The 24,493-nt window shown below is 32.7% G+C and overlaps 1 protein-coding gene across 1 annotated transcript in view; it reads right to left on the reverse strand.

Moving 5' to 3' along the window:
- Positions 1-6,414: 6,414 nt before the first annotated feature.
- The window catches only part of LOC108766385 (membrane-bound alkaline phosphatase-like), a 98,517-nt gene continuing 80,438 nt past the window's right edge, over positions 6,415-24,493 (reverse strand). Inside the window, exon 3 of the mRNA XM_018515647.1 lies at positions 6,415-6,588. Coding sequence (XP_018371149.1) covers positions 6,415-6,588 — 174 coding nt within the window. The remainder of the gene's footprint in view (positions 6,589-24,493) is intronic.

A 24,493-nucleotide genomic window follows, 5' to 3' on the forward strand; every position in this document is an offset into this window, starting at 1 on the left:
GGTATTACTATACATTGGTTTTGTTTCAATAGAACAATGCCACCACACTCGGTAAAATACGATGCAACGGGTAAGACCAATCGCTCTTAGGAATCGCATTCGAGATTTCATCAATTTACGAGCACATAAATATATGTACATAAATATATATATATATATTCTTTAGATTCTTTGGAGTGGAATCTCACTCTAAAGCAGGCCTGTCAAATTTGAGCTCCGGAGCCAAAACGCAAAGCCATCGACGCAAAAAGATTTAATGTGGGTAAGATTTCGGGGACTGTAAAGTGACTGATAAGTGTCACTCAGATGCGTATCAACACTTTACAGTCCCCGAAATCTTTCACACTGAATTTTTTTGCGACAATGGCTTTACGTTTTAGCTCCGGAGCTCAAATAGGACAGGCCTGCTCTAAAGAGTGAAAATTGAGGCAATCTTAAAAAAGAACAGTCCAATTTTCGATCTTTAAAAATGAGATTTCACTCTTAAATTTTCAATCTTTATAAGTGAGATGCACTCTAACAGTTTTACAAGAAAAAAATAATATATATATGCGACCAACAATTCTCCTCGCCGTTGGAATTTGGAAGAAATTAGGGCAGAGTGGAAAATTGCAAACACGAGGTAAATGCGAACAATACTATTACAGCAGATATATTGGAGTAATGATATCTCTTTAGCTAGAATAGTGATAATTTCTCACTTCTCACACCCAGTAATAATCCAGTATATATGTGTGTATATATATATATATACACATATATACTTTTTATTATTAAATATGCTCAATTCCGCATTATATCATAGAATGTACACGTAACGGTAAATACCAGTTATATGTTTTCGACATTTCTTATGTAGGAGAGAATAAAGGAATTGCAAGTACCTAAGGGAAATGTTAAATAAAGCCGACGATTATTTATCAATTACACTGTTCGATAAAGTCACTTTTTTTCTTTCTGAAGTGCATAACCCAACGATTTTTTTTCGTTGAACGGGATGTCACTGATAGAATTTGCGTAGCACGTCAGGAGTAAATTGAGGTGAAATGGACCAAAAATGGTGCTTTTTACTATTTTCAACATTTTTTATAGTAGAACAAAACCTTGTTTCTAAATAAAATTTCAGCATCTAAAAGTACAATTCAAGAATTTTTAAATAAATTTTAGTTTGTGATCGTACGCGACTTATTTTCATCAAGTTATGGCTGTTTGAATTTTAGACTTTCAGTATAATTATATACTTCTACGAAAAATTGCTTTTTCCCGTTCGAAGGATCGAGTATCACACTTTAAAAATGTTTTCGCATAAAGCACTACCGTCAGAATTATCGTAGCATATCATAAACTTTTCACTAAATTGGGGTGTTTAATAAATGGGATGGCTTTTGGCCCATTTCACTCAAATTTATTAAAAATCCTGATGTGCTATGCAAGTTCTGACGGCATCGTTCAAGCGCGAAAAATCTATGGAATATTTACTATGATATTTCGGAGAAAATTTAAGTGTTTAATTTGAACAACATTTAGAAATCTTTTCTGAAACTTGACTTTAAAATAGAATAATTATTAATTTAAAGTATTTAAACTATAATTTTAAACTAAAATTGTAGTTTACCTTGATAATATTAATTATATTGTAATTAATATTACAATATTAATTATATTGTAATTTAAAATCAAATCACTGAAGTATCTCCCTTGAATAAAGACTTTTATAATTAATAAATAATCGATTTTATTTAACTTTTCCCTTAATAGATGTTTACAGTTCCATTCTCTTTTATTACCAATTAAACGCAAGCAAAAGTAAAATATGTCCAAATAATATATCCCGAAAAAGGCATTTATTTTAAATATTATCCTCGCGTTAAATTTCTATAGAATAATAGGCAGGAAAGTTTAAAATTATTAATTAATAATAGTAATACGAATATATAACGACATAATTGGTGAGAGCACAATTGCAGTTTCGCCATTCAAAAGCTCAATTTATTCGTTTATGATTATCGGAAGAATGATGAAGCAATTCATTTGGCGTCACTGCGGAGCAGATTATGCCAATTTCTCACCAATATCCATTGACGTTGCGGATAAAGCAACTATATGGAATTCCGCCACGCGAAATTGACCGTCACGATGTTATTGACCACCACTAATTCACCGACCGTCAACATGCTGCTAAAACACATCGTGGCTCGCGGAAACGGTCGCGAAAGTGATGGCCGGATCGGGGTGGTCACTGGGTGGCGCAAATTACTGCAACCGGGTGGAACATGTCTCCTCCATTCGACACTGGGATATAATCCGTTTTGATCCGTGAATGCCTTTCAGTACATCGCGATGAGCGCGGATGAGTTAGGCCAGCTGGAAAGTTTTGACGCGATTCGCGAAGCGTTATCGATCCACTGCCGACCGACAATTCGGTCAACACTTTCGCCATGTCGCGTCGACAACCACGTAATCTTTCTGTCGACCGTCTTTCGGCATGCAAGTCATAATTCCAGACCAACAGGATATCCATCGGGTGTCGCGTCGTTGTCGATCCTTTTTTTTTCTCCTTTTTTTTTCATGACGCGACCTCAAGTGTCGAAATCACCGAAGCGCTGCCGCAACATTCGCGCGACAGAGCATTGAGAATCATCCCCCGTGCAAAACCTTTTGGTATCTATGCAAAATAAAACTTCGGTTTTCCGATACGTTTCATCCGTTTTCATTTCTGTTACATTTTGCAGCGTATCGTTGATTACATCACTCTTCAACTGTAGCTCAATGTCAAAGGCGAGTCAGGAGATGTAGTACGCTTCGGTGGTATCTCTACAAAAATGCTGAGAATGATCTCTCTCTTCTACGTCCCTGTCATAACCATGCATTTTATGTATTCCAGCCTCGCTGTTTTACGATATACATCTATATGATTATATATAAGCGTTTGTTCATTGGTATTAGATCGAAAATTTATCTCGAGTGCTCGCGTGACAACTCTAAAAATGATCCTTTACGGAGTACTTTTATGACAGCTACATGAAGTTCGGCCTATGCAGGATATATTTCATTCGTCTGCTTCCGACACGTTTTGCAAAATTGCTTATTACATTTTTGTAATGATCCATTCTCAAATATCAGGAAATAGAAGTAACGTATTACCGTTAGTCACTAGTTACTTTTTTTATAACGGACTCGTACCGTCGTTAATTTTTTTTAACAAGTGTAACGTAGTTACATCTCTTTGGTAACAGTAACGAATTTTACAGTTACTTATTATTAGGGTTAGGTAGTAACTAGTTAAAACGTTAACAGTTAAAAAAATAGTTAAAAAATTAACAACTTTTAACTTAACTTAGTTTATTTTAAATGCATTAATTTTTAACTTAATTTAGTTACTTTTAAACTTTAATTTGTTAACTTTTTTTAAATTAACAATTTTTCTACCTCTCTTATACTAATTTTTATTTTTCTATAAAGTCTTAAACATTAGAAAATTAATTTAGAAAAAATTCAATGATTTTATGATGAGAGACTCTATAATAAGAGTCACATACCATACGATAGCTAGTTTTTATTGACTCGCTAAGTTTTGTCAATTCCCGCTTATATTTGAATCATACTAATTTTAGGTATCATAAATATTGTATTTCAGCAACATAAATATGAAATGAGCCTTAGATGAAGAATTGTTGTAGAACAGTACTGCACATCCACCCATTTTCTAAATTTTTACGTTTATCTTTATAATAAATATCTAGTCGATGTAGTCGTAAACATGCATGAGCAGTCGTTTTAGAAGTTAAAAAAAGTTAGATAAAAGTTAAAGAAAGAGAAATAATGCAAACATATACCCTTCTCTCTTGTAAGATTTTACAAAAACGCTTTATAGTATGACTCTTATTATATATAAGTAATTAACATGTGAATATAAAATTAAATTTACCTAATAATTTATATCTGTAAGTGTTATTTAAAGTAATCTCATTATAAGAAAAATTAGGAAATTTTGATCTCAAAAATAATTCTTTTTTAAATTAACTTTTTTTTTAACTTAAGTTAATTCAATTTTAACTTAACTTTTACTAATTGTAAGTTAATTCTTTATTCCTTCAAATTTTAACTTAATTTTAATAATTTTATAAGCCATTAACTTTAACTTAATTTAGTGTTTTAAAAAAACATTAACTTACCCAACCCTGTTTATTATATTTTACATGTTCATAACATGATTTTTTATATATTCAATCTTTAACCTTTGGCTGGTATTCATAATTTATTCTTACGTCAAGACCGTTTTAATTAAGTAATGTCTTAAGATGCTAATACGGCTTTATAATTGGCTTATAGATAATAAGATCGGCGGATTTTCTTTTAGAATGAAATTTCGCTCTTTTGAAATGAGATTCACTTTAAAAAAGTGAAATTTTACTTCAAAAGAAAATCTGATACTCTTATTTAAGAGTACAAATACTTTCACTCTTTTTGATGAATAATGATGGAATTTTTATTCTTTTGGAGATTTTACTCCAAAAAATTCAGAGAGTATAAAAAATACTAAAAAATTAAAAGTTATATAATCTTTCTTTTGGAAACAATTTTTCCTGCTAAATACCGATTCATTGATACAAACATTTGTACACACAGAAACATTGTTGTAAAAATGCTAAAACTGATAATTTTTATACGGTGTAGTAATAGTAATAAAATGTTGACATATCTATACATTTTTTATTCATTTATCATTTTTGCTTATATATTCGTCACTTTTTCTTTACATAATAATTTAATGATAAATAACAAGCATTTTCATTTATTCTTGTTAATATTATTACTGTTTAATTATAATTGAAATTTTTATGTTATTTAGAAGGAATTCAACATTCAAAAGATTTAGATATTTAATATATAATTATAGTAATTCGTAAAAAAAAAAATAGAAACAAGAGAAAATAAAAAGATATAATCTCATATTTCAAAAGGTAGAATCGTATATTATAATAACAAAAAATTATTATTACTATTACATTTTTACTAAACCCGAAAAAGTAGAGAAATCCGGCTGCAGAACGAATTCATCGGAAATGCTAGAACTCAAAAATTCAAGAGCAGCGATCCAAGAATATAATAAACGTCCTGTCGAAATGTCCGACTGCATCGTGAGCATTTTGAATTAACGATATTGGGGGCGGAAATTCGTATTTCGAGTAAGGAGAGATAGCTGGCCTCAGCGGGTCTCACGGTAAGCGGGTTTTATTTATGGCGGAAGATGTATCTTTCGTTGTCACTCGACGTTTTGGAAATGCGGTCGAGCCAATTACTGAGATTTCGCTTAACGTCGACGGTGGTGCGCGCACGCAAAAAGAGGAGGCGATACCCGCATTCAGTCGGCCAACGCCATTTGTAAAATATCCGCGTCGGGGGCTGCTATACGGTTCGCCACCGATGGAACATGAAGTGAATTACGCTGGTACTTAATTCACGTAGAAACTATCCGTAAACGAGAAATCAAATCGCGATTCCAGATCTATATGGTCCAATTGAAAAGGAGACAAACTTTCTCATCGATTCTTCTTCCCCAAATGAAGAACTGACGTACTTTCGAATCACCGCCACGGTGTTCGGCAAAGATTAAGGCTCGTCTTCAGAACGCGCTTTTATCGATAAATGCGCGCTTTTGTGTTTGAAATTCTATAGTAACGTGAACTATATGCTAAATACGCGCTAACGTCGTAAAAGCATGTTCTGAATACAGATCTAAATATCTCTGAGGGTCTCACGTGAAGTAAGAAATCGAAATGCGATTCGGTATTTTTCTTTCCTTTTTTTCTTTCTTTCTCTCACTATCGAAATAGAGCTTAACAGAACGCGGGGCGCTATTAAATTTAAAGCTTTCACGCGGTGCGTAAGCCGTCGCCGCGGCAATTTTCAAGGATTTCACGCTATATTCTCCTCACGTAATCTTCTTTCATCGCAAGTACGACGCAACCTTCGCCGTCGCGATTCTAAAAACGTCACCTCTATAACCTGGCAGTTAAAAATCTTTTCGTGCATTTTTCGTATCCAGCCCAGTGATATATCTAGTTTCTCGCCGCCGACACACAATTTTCTTTGTTTTGCGACGGATTGCATAAGACAAATGCTCCTAAGTTTTTATTGCCACGTCAGTTTCTCATACTTTTTACGGAAGACAATAAAACTAACAAATATTTGTCGTTCTGTAAGTAATGATTTATTTACAGACAAATTCACCACGCGCTTTGAAGTAACTGAAACATATCGTGAAAATGATGTTTGCTTGATTAAACGTAGCGACAGGAATTTTTGTACGCGACGTTTTAACGGGAACATTTACACTCTCTTTGCTGAGAACCGCTTTTTCCAAAAGGATCAATATTGGATCGCGGTTCATGTCTGCTGGAAAAGACTGCGTTAGTCTAGTGGAATGTATATGATCTTCGCGACCAACGTACCATCCATGGTATGTCGACGCGCATCGACGTTATCTCGTTGCATTGTTACGCGAAACCATAATTCTAACATTTCATTAGTGATGTACGAGTACGGAACATTGTTACATTCCGTATGCCGGTTCAATGTACCGATCTATAGACGGCGTGAATTTTATGCATGTCCGACATTTTATAGATGGCTCATACATTCGAAACACCGAGGATAAATCTTTTGTTTTGTATGTGTATTTGTGTGTGTGTGTGTGTGTGTGTGTGTGTGTAAGAATGCGTAATAAATAAAAGTTCTTCGGCTAGTCGAAGGATTTATTTACCGCAAGGCCTTATTGGCTTACGAATCAATTCAATTCGAGTCTTCCCGCGGTCGGAAGTTATTATAAAGTGATATTAATGATGCCAGAATTAATCTTCTTAGAAAAATTTCATTGAACAAATACTGTTAAGTAATTATTCTTAATAGAATTCCATATTACCTGCACGAAGGTGAATATCTCGCTATTACGCAATTGTGCACGGAGAAAATTTTATATTTAAAATTACTATAATGTGGTAGTAGCTGCGGACATCATGTAAATTATAAGTTTAAATGCTATAGTTATTTTTTTAAAAACAATAACGTAATTTTTACACTTTTTCGTAGTAAAAACTTTTTATTAAAATCACAACTTGTTTAAAAGTTAGTATGTAAAGATAAGTAAAAAATATATATACCTAGCAAATTTTGTTTGCGTACCATAGTAAAAATTAACAGTTTTCATGTTATTGAATATGGCTTAAGCACTGGTTTAACAAAATAATTACTTTATTTATTATAATTATGTGATAAAAATTAGTATTACCACAGTAAAAGTTATGTCGGAATCATGTTGTGACGGTCCATCGGAAATACTAGACATAGTAAAGTATAATTTAAAATTGTATTAAAACTTGATAAATTTTCTCTGTGTGTAATTAACTTTCCATCGGCAATGTGTAATTTTGACCATACGGTCAAATTTTTTTATTGTAAATTCTGACTAAATTAAAAAAATAAATTTAAATCTGTAAAAAAATAAATAAAATATAATCTAATTTCTAGTGTAAACTTGTTGAACTTTTTAGAAGTAAGCAAGAATTTTTTTCAGATTTATGGTCCGCAGTTATATAAAAATCTGCACTAAAAATTCAAAGACCCAGATTCCAGATTGCAAAGGATAAAAGTTTCACCATTGCTGATGGAGAATTAATTGCATTACAGCGTTTTAAGTGCATACAGTGTTTTAAAACTTTGAAAAAATGTAAAACTAAATAATAGATGAAGTATATATATATATATATATATATATATCTTCGCGCAAACATTAATTCGTACATAAAACAATCAAAGTTTGATTATGAAAAATTTATATATTTTATATATAATCGCACAGCATATTAATCATAAATATGAAAAGTTACGAAAATCTGAAGAACGCAAGTGTGCCCGCGAAATGGAAGTTTATCGAAAGCAACGAAAATTGGTTAGGAAGATGTCGAGGAAAGAGGATATCGACTTTGGTGCAAATCCCATGTGGACACGATAAGCAAATCTTCTTCAAAGGGAAGTACGTGACACATGCAAGCGCATTTATTACTCTTTTGGAAAGTCTAATTTGAAGGGCGGTGCCGACCGAGCTAGAGACACGGATCGATTCGAAGGGATAGCGGTTGCAAGAAACGGTTCCTTTGCATTTTACGCGAGGAGCGTAAAATTTTACGGCGATCATGATCGTGCTACGACTACGATAATTATCATTTGAGTAGTTCAATATTATACTTTGCTTTCTGAACTACTAAAATTGTAAAATAAATTAATTTAAAAAATCAATTCTAATTACTTATTTACGTATACATATAAAAGATTGTTTAATTATACGAGCGTAATTCTTTAATTCCATAACAATTTCTGCGAAAAACGACAAGATATTTTAATCTTACACTTTTAGATACAAATTAAAAAATTACATTTTAGCAATATATATAGGGATGTTTGATAAGTAACGATAAATCTCTCGCATAGGTGTAAAACGGACTAAAGTGAGTCGAAAAGTTAGTTTCTCTGCCATTTTGCAATTTTCGCAATAATTAACAAGATATCAATTACTATAAAATTCATCAAATATTAATTTTCAATAATTTTTTTACCCGAGTACTATCAAATTTACTGAAAAATAGCAAGAGATAAAAATTATTTTTATTAAATTAAAACTAAAACAAAGGCTGCGACCCAAGCTTAATGCTAGATTAACTACAATAGTATAAGTATATTAACAAATATTTCGACCCCTATTGGGTCATTGTCAATATTTAAATTACAATTTGAAATGTAATAAAATATAAATTTAACATCGTGTATCTATAATGAAATTTTACATACACAATGTTGAATTTATATTTTATTACATTTACCGTCTAAATCATCATATGTATTAGCAAGTGATTGTTTTTCAAATGAGTCGTTGAGTTCAAATTGTAATTTAAACATTGAGAATGACCCCCAATAGGGGTCGAAACGTTTGTTAATAAACTTATTGTAGTTAATTTAGCATTAAGATCCAGCTTGGCTCGTAGCCCTTGTTTTAGCTTTAATTTTATAAATTATTTGAGCCTATTTTCTGTTACTATGTTTATTCTATTCTCATAGAGCTCTAAGAATTTTTTTAGAATTTTTTATCAACTTTTTAGTACTGCATTTTCTTATATTAGCAACTATTTTTATCAACATGAGAAAATGCGGTACTAAAAAATTCTGAAAAAATTCTCAGAGCTCTCATGAGAAGAAAATAAACAATTTTTGTCACTTGCTATTTTTCTGTAAAGTTGATAGTACTGGAGTAAAAAATTATCGAAAATCAATATTCGGCGATTTTTAGTAATTAATATCTTGTTAACTATTATGAAAATCGTAAAATGGTAGAGGATTTTTCGACTCAGTTTAGTCCGCTCTATCCCTATGCGAGAGTTTTATTATTACTTATCAAACACCCTGTATATTATATTATTAATATATATGTTTATATATACACATACTATTATATTATAGATAAAATAACTGTTGTAATGGAACATAAGAACAGAGTTGCGATTTCTTCCGTTGCACTCTGTGATACCAATAACAATTTTCTTAATGTCGCAATTTCTTACATCGCTATTGCCATTAATTGTTACAAGGAGCAATTCTACTAAAACAATCGAGAAAAATTGCGAAAGCAGCGAAAGCAGTCGAGTCAGAAAAGAAATTATAAACGAAATGTAGCCGAGTTTGTGTGAAAAATAGACGATGGAGTACATCTTAAGAGACTGTATCTTTCAACTGTTAAAACAAAAGTCCAAACTCCTCGATTTCTTGCAGCAGCAACAGCAGTAGATATGTAACGCATATTAGCCTAGTTTACGAGTTATACTAGCGTTCACGTTCTCATTTTGCAGTCGCAACAGAATTGTAGTCACGTGCATTACATTTATCATCTGGCATATACGATTTGCCGCGTGCTTCGACATAACAACAAGAAGCAATTAAAGAGATTAGAGTTGAGTGGAGAGTAGGTATTAGTGCTCTAGAACACTAGCATCAGCGAGGAGGATGGGGTTAATTGCGTGTCCTCTAAAATCTAAGCGATTCGAAGACAAAGCAGCGAGTCGTGCGCGATGATCGGATATTCAAACGGGGATCATTGCCTGATAACGCGCGTTTCCAACGGATTGGTTCTTAAAGCGAGAGAGATTGCGGGGAAATCGTTTCACCGGCTGATCGCGATATCGCAAATAAATCCCGCGGCGCGAAACGCGGGCGGGGCCGAAGTGTCGAAATCAGTCTTCCGCGCGAGCAAACGTCAACGGAATGTGATCAAAATGCCACGCCATGAAATAGGCGTCGAGATGCGCGGCTGATAAACCGCCGGAAGACAGATGCGTAATTAGTGCTACGAACTGAGAACGAATACGGATCTATCCGATCCCTCCGAGCGTTATTCTCACCCTCCTTTTGACCAGCAGATAACACATATCCACGCGCTCGCGGGCGCTGGATACAGGCTTTGATAACGGTTCTCACGCACGTGATATGAGGATACACGATTTACAGTTTAGTTTCGGTGCACCGTCGGCGTCCAGCGGCGCGACAGCGGCGGATTAGCAGCTTTGAAATAGTCGAGCTCGTAGCGGCGGATACGAGTGACGTTTCTACGTGCGTGTAATTCAGAGCACGAGATGCGCATGTACATCAAATGTTAAAGTTCCTACCAAAGGCGTTTAATTGAAATAATGTAACGTATACCTCGTCCCTAAGAAATGGGACTAAAATAATCTTGTTTATCTCGGATTATGATGTTATATAAATGTGAGATTTAGACTTGGTCTTTGTTTATGACAATTTAATCACTAAGGTTGGTGGAAAAAGAACCTTCCTACGTTCTATTCTATAGAACTCGTTTAAATAATATCGGTTTTTATTCCTGCTTTAGATCAAAATTAGTCTAATAGTAAAAGAGGTACAAATCAAGTTTTCATTGTCAAATTATATCTAATTTAAGTTATTTTTAATTATTTCTATAAGTCGCCACTTTTCTTGCTCAATATGTTGTTAATTAAACTAAAACAATGGAGTTAAACAATTTAACTCGAAGGACGTATTAAATTTGAGTCTTTAGTTTCTTATTGACTAAACATACGTTAATATGAACATTCTTTACTTTGGAATTACTCAATTTAGTCACAGATTGATTTTGGCACAATGGAAATTAAAAATACTAAAATGGTATTTAATTCAAGAGATTAGGTTATTGCTCTTTTGATATCTAATAGTGTATGAAGATTTTCCTTCAGAAAAGCACATTAATGCGACTCAACAGAAAATAATAATAAACTTTTAAATAATAGCTGAAAATATAATTTCAATACTCTGTAAGTATAATAAGAAAGAACTCACGTTCGACTTTTATACAGTTGCTTATTTGTCTACTTTACATAAGTTTGATATATGTTTTTATAAAATCTACAAAAGAAGACAATTGTAAATCCTAAGTAACAAAAATGCATCACAGAAATCATTTAGAGTCTACTTTCGAAAAAAAAGATTAGAATTTGGTAGCTTTATACATTAAGTAAATGGCAATGGAATGTCTTGCTTTGTTCCATTCGATATAGACGCGATATAGTCATTACTTCAGTATAATCTACATGTTCGGTAGATAATGGACATATAACGTGAATCTTGCATGAATCAATAACTCAGGAAATAATGCTGGTAAATGTAACGTTCTGAGCGACATAAAGTACTACATGCTTCCACTAAAATAGAACTGAATTCAGTGTCCAAAAAATTTGTTGGCCATTGTGTAACATGCCGTTACACTACAGTAAATATAGATTAGAATAGAATGTATGCTACGGAAAAGTTAGTGTGTAATTAACTCTTACAATACAAGGTACAATTTGGTGCCTCATCCATCCAAACATGGGTCACTGGAATCCCTCCGTTTTTTTCACCTATTCGGAATGGTTCTAAAAACCTCTAAAAATTCACCAACATACTTTTAACTTTTTAGAATAGATATTGAAACTTCATTTTGGAAAATAATATCCAGACAATAAAAAGTATCTAAAATCAGGTCATAAGATGTTTTGCGTCTAAAAGACGTTTTATGTCATAATTTTAGACTTTGTCTTGTTTGGATAAAATGTAGTACAATTTATAATTACCGAAAGAGTCAAAGAAACTTGCACGAACGTCGAGGAATCGTTCGGTCACTAGTGATGGGTCACTTATAGTGATCCGACTTTGTACGTAAGAGTTAAATCGATAAAAAGTAATTGTCGTGATATCTACATTTTTAATAGATAACATGTTAATAAGAAATTGAATTTGCTATAAAATATTAATATAGCATGTGATTAACTTTTGATTAATTTTACAATTCAACTTCATATTTATATCTAATTATATGTAATTATCTAACATCTCATTTATTCTATATGCGTCTCTTATTTTAAAAGGAGGAGAGCTACACTTTACCACGATGTTTCAGCACGATGTTTTACCACGAATTAAAAAGAATTACAGTCGCTCGTCCTGTCAGTGTATAATATTTTTACAAAAATGAAATAATTTTACAATCTCAGGATGTCTTCTGTTATATATTTATATTCTTTCTTTTCACAATCGAACTTTCTTCCGTTTTCGCGACCTCTTTTATTTATCTCGTGCCCACGTCCTTATCCAAGAAACGATTTTCTCCGCCCCACTCAAATGGCGCAGTTTCCATAAGAACCTCAATGGTGCTACTCTCGGGGTGATCCTATCCTCATTTAACCTCCTTTTGTTCTTCGGTATTACAGACTTCTTCTTCAATGTTGACTGCGTCCGCCCCGCCCCACAAGAAGAAGAAGAACTTTATAAGTAAGCTAACGGTTTGATTGCTACCGACAGTGTTAAATCTTCTTACAGGAGCGTAATGTTAAGCGGTATTATAAAGTATTGCCGATTTATTAGTGTATTATAATCAATAATTTCTAATTTTTATCACTTTATATATAATAGATTTTAATTTAACCTCGATATACGCGATCAATTAAAAAGTTAAAATAGTAAAACTATAAATGTAAAGCTATAAATGTTACTACCCTTATTTATTTTTCATTACTTTTTACTTATATTTAGTATAAAATTTTTATATTACATTTCAACGTGGTAAAACTGCTATTGTGTAAGCCGATTGTATGTGTTCAGCGTTTCATATGTCGTACTAAGAGCCGACAGTCCCAATCCTAGCTGCTTTTGGATTATGACGAGGAAATTCGTACTCCGTTCTTGCGATTTATGTTGACATAAATAATTTTTTATCACTAAAATCCTATTAATCCAATAAAGTAAATATTAAAAAATGTGCCCAAAGTATTGTTGTTAATCGTGCTACGCAGACAAAAAGTAGTTATTAAAAATTGAAACATTCCGTAATCTACACGAAAAAATGTAAATTATTTTTTTTGCTACTAGATGTCAGATTATGGGGGGGGGGGGATCGATTTTATATTTTTAACAAATCGTTCAATGAAATATGTAAATTACAATGTCGTCCAAATTTTTTTATTTCTGACATACAAAAACCACAATAAGTGTTTTCCGTAATTATAAAGAATTAAGATAAAAAGAAGAATAGAATAAAAAGTTAGAATTGAAAAAACCGATTTTGATCTGTGACGTCAACAATAAAATTTCACAATTTTACAAAATTAATCCTTATCAGTACCTTTCAGTTATTCCAAATTTATTAATTTTCGATTTGTTTATTAAGAAATAGGGCTCCAAAAAACAATTTTAATTAAACACATTGCCTTCGTTCGTGAAAGAAGGACTCACCCTTGTCAGTTAATATCAACTAAAAGTAACATAAAATCTAATTTCGTACTTAAGGGGATGCTGGATCGACGGCCGAACTTGATCGAAGTCGATAGTATAGACTTTTTTAAATTCCAAATTCGATAATAGTGACATCTTTCATTCATTTCTTATATACTTAATATATATCGTTGTCTCGTTCAAACGCATTCATCTGTCCTTATCTAACATATTGCAACGCCATCTCTTAGAAAGAGATCAACTAAAATACTGCTCTGTTTCATGGCTTCACGTCAATTTTATTCGTTGCATACGAACGAAATTTTTGGCGACTCTTTTCTCTTATACTAAAGCTTCTAGCTCATTTCTACAGGCATAGTATTGTTCTTATTTTAAACGGGTAAAAGCTGAAACTCTTATATGCGGCATATATTGTGACGAGTTGATTGCAGGAGCCGATGACAAAGCTACGATTTTTAATTTTCTTTCATTTTTCGTATTAAATTGTAGCTGGCAGCCAGTGTTGTTGTCAATACTTTAATTATGGAGAAGGACTTTTCAATCCGTAAGTGCAATTAAGAGAAACGAGTCGAGGAAAATTAATCGTACTTCATTGGTAAAACAGAGCACTCCAGCATCCCCTTAACAATATTAATGTAATATAAGAAATGCATTACACCGTTGGATGCGTGAGAAATTATAACACAAAAATATTATGTTACTTGTAGTAGATATCAACGTTCCGTCAGACCTCGACGTTACTACATCGACGTTTATCAAAATATTCTGAGCATCATACGTGACACACTTTCGTGAACGTCGAAACATATCGCGTTAAATCCCAGCGTACGAAAGCCCCATATCCAAAGTTACCTGATTTCGGATTTCAACTTGTTCCCGCATATCTGCCTGATGCCTAACAGGATGGAAGAAGTCACGTATGCGAAACACGCCGGCGCGAATCTTGGATCGAATCCCGCATCCGTGTGCGCGGCAGCGGGATCCAGATACCAGGCGGATCTACAACAGACTCGATATACCGCCGAGATTGATGAAGTGTAAACCACGCGAACGGATACCGACGTCGGTAAAAACATCAATTGCGCGAAGTGTACAAAATAAAAACGAAACTCGCGATGCGGGCGGGCTTCTGCAATCGAAAGATTCGAGTTTTCGGAACCGATGTACGAGTATGTAAACTGTGTTCAAATAGTCGTAACAATATATGTATATAGATGTGTGTGAAAAGGGAATCCACATATTTCGATAAACAAACACCATAAATAAAATTCCGAAAGTTTGCTTGAGATGAAAAATAAGCTTTTGACAGAGTATCCCTCGGGAAATTGCTGTAATGATTTTCAAAATACTAAATTTTTCCGTCCACGCTTATAAGGAAATCGCGATTGTGCCAAAAACTTCTTTCTTTCTTGATTAATAATCAAAGAGAATAAAAAAGAAGAGAAATTTACTTACCAACTTTCATTTTTTCATAAAAGTTACTGTAAGTAATGTACACAACGCTTTTGATGCAAACCATTTTTTTTGATGCGCAACAATCTAATATTACATCAGCAATCTACGGTAAAGAAACGAGAATGTTCTGCCATGTACTGATTGAGTTATTATTATAGTTTCTTGACAATCAACTCCGTATTACAACCACGGTTGCCAGGTCTCCAGATTTTGACTGGAGACTCCAGTTTTCGGGACCAATCTCCAGTTTTTCGCTTGCGTGGAGTATTTATTAATTGCATATTTAAATTACGCGGAAAGTAATAAGAAAGTCTGTGATTATGTTCGGAGTTTATGTTATTTTACGAATAATAAAAAAGTTTGTAATTGTGTTCGCACTGTACGTAATCCTGTAATAATAATAAAAAGGTTTTTGTGATTGTGTCGACACTTTATGTTGGTTAAATATTAATAACAAAAAGAAAGTCTGCAACAGTAGTCGCAAAACACGAATTAACCCTGCGCCTTTTTTCCTCTTATTTTTCAATGAAACAATTGGCCGGCCTCCAGTCAAAATATGAAATCTCCAGCTCACGGACCTTCGGGCCCTAGCTGTACAGTGCTCGGGATCTGGCAACCGTGATTACAATTAACCCCAGCGAGGAGGTAACCACTTAATGTTATCGTGGGTCCTCGAAATTATTATAAAATTCATATGAAATCTCTACGTATAATCCGATAATTACATATGCAACCACGAGAAATTATTGTATAATATTAAAATTTATCAAATAAAATCATATATTTTACCAAATTATTACTTCATATATAATGAAAAAAATTATTTGTAATCAGATGAAATCATGTAATTTGTGGGACAATATTTCAGCTAGTGGTTACCCCCTCGCAATCAACTCCGTATTACAACTAACCCCAGTCTCCACCAATAATTCACACGTTCACAAATAAAACCTAATAATTTACAACTATCTTATATCTGCGTAAAAGCAATCGTCGTAGCGATACGTCACATTTAAGCATGTTTAAATAAACGAAAATTTATCTGTATTCGAAAGGCTTTATTTCAAGACGACTGTACGATCGCGCGAAATCGTACCGCAAATTTTTCCAGAACGAACATCCCGTATTTCAGCGTGATCCCGAGATAATCCAGCCGACGACCCAGGGAAAACCGTCGTCGGTTCCCTTCCATCTCTCTACATAAATCCGCTCGAATGCAGGGATGCAGAGGCGCAAGGGAAGGAAGTCGAAACCGCCGCCATGCGGACGAAAAGTTGGTCAATATCGATGTGTGTAGATTCGCTCCGGTCGCGTGGTTGTCGACATCAGCGTGGTCAACGAGTTTTCTTTGTCCCCCGCCGTCTCGTGGAAAATCGAAGTGTTTGCGTTTCGTTCTGAAACTCTCTCGATACCAAACCGCGGGACAGAGACGGAACAGTGGAAAATGGTGAGAAAGGATAAGTCGGAGAAAGAGAGAGTGCGAAGAGCGGTATGGTGGTCGCAGGTAAAACGGAAATGCTAGCGGCGACAGAGAGCGAGAGAAAGAATGGGAACTGTGGAAAGCTCGAGGAAGAAAAGGAGACCGCCATCCCGACGAGAACATTTCCGTTATTTTATCGAAGGCGAGACTTTCCTCGAGTTCGGCTGTTTGGTCTCTCGACTAAACTTACTAGAGCTTTCACATTTTACTAGCGTTATTGCCTGCTTCTTTCTTACTTTTCGAGAGCATTGACGACATAAAGAGAGATGTAGAGAATGTTCCAACATAAGTCCGATTTTGTCCACGCACGTCGATAAGTGCCTTCCTGCATTGAGGTAAGGATATGTTATTCTCAAGCGACATTTACATTATACAGTAATCCATTTGTCTGTTTATTTATCCTTGAGTCTTGTCAGACACATTCGTCGCTCCAGATTGGATGGAGTTTAAACAAATTATATAAAATGTATTATAGAATGTGTTTCATTGTGAAAATAAAGACATTATCCAAGGTTTCATGATGAAATTTAGCGATCGTGTGGATAACACTTCGTGACGATGTAGAGTCACTCGCAGTTTTGGCAACCTGCGAGTGACTCTACATCGAACGTTTGCGAAATCTAATATTGTTTAAGAAGTTTGCTGATGAAGATTCAAAAGAGAATCGAAACGTACAAGATTTTGAATAACGATGAGGTCATCACATCGAATGGATTAACAAAATTATTTGTGTAAGATTCATTGCGCACCTCCGTTCGTGCTGACTCTCATTAGTCCTGAGTTTGATAGTTTTTTGTTTAATGAGAGAGAGTCCTTGTTCAACATATTTATTTTTTATCCTTGAGTACCGCAGTGCGACTATTATATTCGATATTCATACAAATTATAATATCTCAGCGTATAAAGGAAATATGATGAAAGGTAAAACGTTAGAGTTTAATGTCTGATTTGATTGATCATTACGTGGAAGAGATATTTACACAAAATTTTGATATCTGTTTTTCTATTTTACTTCATTTCTTATGAAAATACTCTGTACGAAATAAATGCACACAAAACATTATTGTACTCCGCTCTTATGAAAACAGAATGGATGCGCGACGAAATAATAACGATGAATGATGACAAAGAGAAATATTGAATTACGATAATGCATTCAGAATGATATACATACATATAGAAAAAAATATAGAGTGTATTGAGAGAGAATCCATAAATACTTATCTGAAGCTTTATAGACAAAAAGTTAATTACAAGACAATTTATGTCGTCAAATATATAATGAAATATTAATATAATTAAAAAATTTTTAGAATTTAAAATATAAATCTTGAAATATTAAAGTAAAAAATATAAATTTTACATCAATAAATCTCCTATCTTTTTCTATTGTTATGTCTCATTCTATATCTCTCTCTTAATAGCGAAAAATAATTTAACTTCTTGTGCTAAATAAGTATCCTGCAGATTACTTCCTTTTCTATCTATGGCAGATATCCTCCTTCTACAGACAAGAAACTAGGAACTTATTACAGAGATTATCTAGCTTAAGGATGGTTATTATCCGTCTACAACCGAGAAGGTTAGCATCAGTGAATTTAAGAAATATTGCTTCTCGCCTGAAATAATTCGCGCGTTGAAGAACTTTGTGTTGCGGATAAGCTCGCAATTTATCCATAACGTAGAGACATAACGTCATGAGAAAATATGTCCACTTTCCACTTTCATTCCGCGACTGAAAATGGAATTTTCCATCTCTGAATAGATGACAAGTACATCGAACTTCGTTTGTGTCACGTAATTTTCTGTAACCGCAGATCATAAACTTACGTTCGCGATCATTTCTACACTTTAAAGATCGTTAAAAACAAGCGGATATTAAACATACGCGCGCGATAGAAAAATTTAATAAAATCACAATCAAACATAAAGAACAAAATCGCTCAAACATAAAAAAAATTATATTACGTGTATTATTAAAATTATCTTTATTCAAAATAATCATAATTGCGTTTAGATGCGTTTAAAAAGAGACATCGTGTACAGAAAACATCGTATTTCAACGCCTCCTTTTAAACGCGCCAAATGCATGAATTATAACCATTATAACGATAATTTTAATAATACATATTTTTATACTAAAAATTTAAAATGCCTATTGCGGTCGAAGCTGGATCTTCATTGCGAGGTAATATTTTTCGCAATAAATTTATTAACAGTTTCAACATCATCTTTATAATATGATGCTTGATGGTAGCATCAATTAAATTGCTTGCCAATTTAATTTGCGATTACTAAAACAGTTTTAATTGCGTTTATAGTCCGGACAAACAATTCGGCGCGCAGTTTGAAAAGACTACAATATGGTATATATGCAAGTACATATATAGTGTATATTAGTAATTCAAGATTGAATTATTTAAAGCAATGAAGATTCAACTTCTCCCGTAAGAGGCATTTTAAATTTCTAACATTGATTGTATTTCTCACATATGCTGTCTAAAATAAAGATTCTTAATATTGTACATATTTTTATATTTGATGAGAGATTGTTCTGAATTACATTCATAACCGATGATTTATTAAATAATAAATTAACGCTTATATAGCACGCTTGCAAAAACATTCTCAGATTTAATTGACTCTTTCTTCTTAGAGACATAAATAGAAGCAAATATACAGGGAGTCTCACAACAACCGCATTTTCTCTTAAGAACGTATTCTTGAGGTAATTTTGAGACGAAAATCCTAATATGAATCCTAATATGAAAATGTCAAGATTACAATAATTTTCGTATTAGAGTTTTCGTCTTAAAATTACCTCAAAAATATGTTCTTAAGAGAAAATGCGATAGTTGTGAGGCACCTTATATATAGAAATAAATAAAAACGAATATGTTAATTAGTATTTTTAGGATGTTACAAAATAAATGAATTACAAAAACGAAAAGTATTTTTTTTTAATTAAAGCCACAATTATAGCCACAAATACATATAAGTCTAAATAGTAAATATTTAAATGTACTTCTCAGTAATTTATAAAGAGACAAGTTCCGAATTACCTTTAAGTTTTTAGAAACGTCCTCGTCTAAGACATAAATACCGTAGAAACAAATGAGATTGTATCATGTAATTACTTTCACGTTCTCTACCTTGCTAACTGCGAGACAAAGGAACGGTATTTGTTCCACCGACCGGCACTAATTATCAAAGGGCCCAACGAATCCTCTTCGAGGATTCCTTTGAGACAAATCCTGTTTTATCCAGATCATTTTGGCCTCGTTCCACGCACGAGCGCCGATCGATATGACCGTCACCGCGAATGTAATTCCCATTCGGACGCCTTCGCGGTGAACTTTTGTTACAAACTCGCACGGCTCGCTTTCCCGTCACCCGCCGGATAAAGTTTTTGATGTCTCGTGCCTATGATACGAGACCTAACTCACTTCAGAACCCATTGTTCCGTTGAATTAATCCTTTCGTTCCCCGATCATGAGCATATTTCTCTTTTCGCGTGTAAACATAGAATTTTAAAGTTGTTTACGTTAGAAAATGTTGAGTTGTCATTTCCAGTGTTTAGCATTATCTCTCATATCCAAGTGGCGTCATAAATAGATAGACGTAAAACAATTGAAAATCATGTCCCATGACATACGTTTAAAAAACCCATCATAAAAAATCACAACTATTATCTTGCGATAATTGAACATGGATAAAAAACCATATGTCAAGTAATCGTACCTTGCAATAAAAACGTAAATACTTTGCAAATCAATAGATATGGTGTTATTTGGAAAAAATTAATCTTACAGAAAAAAATACAAAAAATGAACGTGTATGAAAAAAATATATCGATTCTACTGGTGCCTAACGTCCTATTATATGTACATAAAATTTTAGAAATGATTTCGTCCTTTTCAAAAGAAATGGTTCTCCAGAGAAATTTTGTGCTCCGACGAGCGTAGAGGAGGCCCTAAGCGTATTTACATTGGGAAAACAAATTTCTGTTGTAACACTGTTGTAAAAACTGCGGTTAAAAATAAAATATGCAAAAACATGTCAACAGACAGCGATATTGTTATATTAATACGATATCATATCAGCAGTAATTTTTAAATAAATCTTTCTGATTGCTTAATATATAAATTGTTAATTGTGGTATAAATTGTTACGTTCTGTTTTATTTAACGCAATCTCGGTTTAACTCGCAAAAGATTAAATATAATTAAGTTAATGTATAGCTATTAAAGAGGAATTAAATAATGAAATAATTAATAATAAGATAGCGCAGTTACGAATATATAAATAATCAAATAACAATTATAACTGTATCAATTTCCAATTTACAAGAGTATTAGCGTGGCGCAAAACGTTTTCCGTTAGAAATGGATACATTCACGTTACAATGTAACGTAACAGGAATATAATCTAATTTTAGCGCTAAACTTGATAGCACGCGATCACAAACTCATTCTAATGTTGCATTAATTATGTATATTCATACCGTGATCTTCGCAAATGTTGAAAAGCTAGTGGTTACCAACAATAGATGCTTGCATGTGGGTGGCGATACCAATAATGTGGTATAATACAAACTACTATACATGTCAGAACTTACTAATGCCAAAACGCATTAGGCAGGAGAGCGTTGCTGCTATAAGTGGGTAATCACGTCATACCGTCCAACGAAAAACGAGAAAGAAAGTCGCTAAACCGGAGAAAGGAAAAACTCATCTTAAGCTCGTGAAGAGAAAGAACACCTTAATAGCGTCAGTATGTAAAGATACTCAAACTAAAGCGATACGTCGTTTAAACGCGACAAGATACCTACGCAAAATAGATATTCAGTGTATGTCAGTATTATGCGTATGAACAGATTCATATTCATTCTACACGGAGAAAAAAATGCTGTTGATTCAATTAAAGTCTATATTACGGGCTGTAACTAACATAAGTAATAAATTCATGTATATTGACATAAAAAAAAGCGTAAATTATTATTTCAGTAATCAAGCCTCTATGTCAACAAAAATATACATGAATTAATTACTTATGTTAATGACAGTCCGTAATATAGATTTTAATTGAATCAATAGCATTTTTTTCTCAGTGTATATTATTTCAATATTCATTTATAATGGAAATTTGTTAATTTCCTGCAAAACAAACACTCCATACTACACTGAAGAAAATATTATATCAACAGCATAACTAAAAGTGATTTTGTTAATTCAATAACACCATTAATACTATTGTTAAATTAACAAAATTATTTTCAATAATGCTGGTGAAATATCATCTTATTAAATGTAATTATATGCAAAATTGGATCCCAGTTATATGAGTTATTAGTTTTTACATACATATAATTTATACGGAAAAAACCGTTATGCTGAAGTATCTAAAAATTTAGCTAGATACAAATCTGAAAATAATTTTAGATCATCAAGATAGTTATGTAAAATGCTCAAATGTTGATAATGCTGCAAAAATACTTTTATCATTCTAGCAAACAATTTGAGCGATTTACATAATTATTGCGATAGCTCAAACAAAATGATTTGAGATCTGTAAATTTCTAGCTAAATTTTATCGAGCTCAATTTTTTAATATTTTAACAAAATTATTTTATTTTCATGTAGCTTATAACGTAGCAAAATCTGTCATACACACAAGGCTCAATAATGGATAGTTTTTGAAAGAGTTATAATGTATCAAAAATATAAAACTTGTGCTTACAGAGCACTTTTGATACACCTTTGATAGCTCAAAAACTTCTCATTATATATTGAAATTTTTTTTGTTCACCACATAAACTGCATTATATGTGAAAGCTAATTCATTTTACCGGGGCCTTAATTTTCCATATAATTAGTACAAAATTTTTTCCTTCCGTATTATTTATATAAAAATAATTTCAATAATTCCAGTTATTTTAATAAAAATAAAGTGAATATCTCCAATTGAAATAAAAACAGTGATATAAAAATGATGAAATGAAATCAACGTTGAAAAATTACAAGCGCATACGCATTAAATATACCTATATACGTGTATTCGCGCCGATCATTTTACGATGAAAATGTACCTCATAACTCGAAAGAGAGCAAAATTATTCTATCATCGTTGTAGAAAATTTTACGAATAAATATTCAATTTAGAAGAAATACAAATGGACAAACATGCAAAAATGACTTTTTACGACCTGTTTATAGTATTTATGCAGAGTACGTACAATATTGCTTTAGCGGTAGGATTTTCGCAGAGGGGTTTATTAAAACTTTTGTCTTTTTTGCTTACCCTGAAGAAACACATTACGCGATTAATCCACCATCCACCGCGTTATGAAAAAACCTCTTATGCTAATAAGCGTTTATGACGAATCTGCAGTTGCACAAAAGATTCTCTCGAGACTATGTTTATTTCATCATTTTATCATTTTACCTTTGTACTGTAAGCAATAAAACAATAACTTTCGTGTTATTATTAATCTACGCAAATTATGTAATAGAAAATTCAGCATCTCTCTTGAAACAATGAGATTCTTTTCCAAAAAATATTTAAGCTTTTGTTTTCGTTTATAATATGGAAATATAAAATATATATATATTTTCAATTTATTATTCATCGTTATATGAAAATTTCTCCTGTACTAACATACATGCATGTATCATCATTTCGCGAGTTTGCTAAGTATTTTCTTTCATAGATGTGATACAAAATCTTAAAATCTTGCAAATAAGTTATAACTTTTTTCTTGAATTTATCTCTTCAAAAAAATATCATCTTCCAATTTATTGAAAAATGTATAATTTGAATTTTAAAAGATATCACTATTAAAGAAAGATGTTACTAAAAGATTTTATACGAAAAATATTTATCCTGGAATTTTAAAAGAACCTCCTATGGTTTTACTAAATAAGAAAAGCTGCAATACATACATATCACAATATTCTGGCATTTATTCTGCTATTTATTTTGTTTCTTATGATATGCGAAAAGTTAACCTGCAGCAGATATCGTTGGAAAAACAAGAGAATCGTTTTTATCGTAATATCCCAACGAATTTTGCATGCGTAACATGACAATTAAGTTTTACTAAAGCTTGTCACCATTAACCGAGATTCGCTGCCGCGAAATTAACACTCTGCGTAAAGAATATTATCTACACGGTAAATCCGCGTCGAGGTCTTATACTGTGTTAAACGAGATTTGTGCTAAGCCGCGTTTATAACGATATCAAAGCGGCATCTTTCTTCCGTATTTTGCCGTAACCTGAATGGACGTAAACCAGTTTCTCTAGAAAACGCGATTAATACTCCATTAAAAATATTCATGCAATTACGTGCGCAACATATAACATCAGACCTCGTTACCATGCCTCACCTTTTCGTTGATATAATCATTATTTTCCATGAAAATAATGCACGTGCGAGTCTATCGCGAATATAATGTATGTGCAAGGGACATGTATTCAGATTAAGACAATAATGTTATTAACAATGTTTAAATTGTTTTAAAGATAACATTAATTTACTTCTATTAAAATCTTATAAAGTTTCTAAATTTTCCCCTAATACGATAGAGACACATATATTCGTAAAATGTATATGTACAATATATCACGTAGAAGTTTTCAACAGAATTTATTTCCGTATGGTGCTATGCATTCCATATGAAATACGATTCAATATAAAAATACACGTATTTTGAAATATGGATTTTTTTTAA

The sequence above is a fragment of the Trachymyrmex cornetzi genome, unplaced genomic scaffold, assembly GCF_001594075.2.
Source record: "Trachymyrmex cornetzi isolate Tcor2-1 unplaced genomic scaffold, Tcor1.1 scaffold58, whole genome shotgun sequence".
Lineage (NCBI taxonomy): Eukaryota > Metazoa > Arthropoda > Insecta > Hymenoptera > Formicidae > Trachymyrmex > Trachymyrmex cornetzi.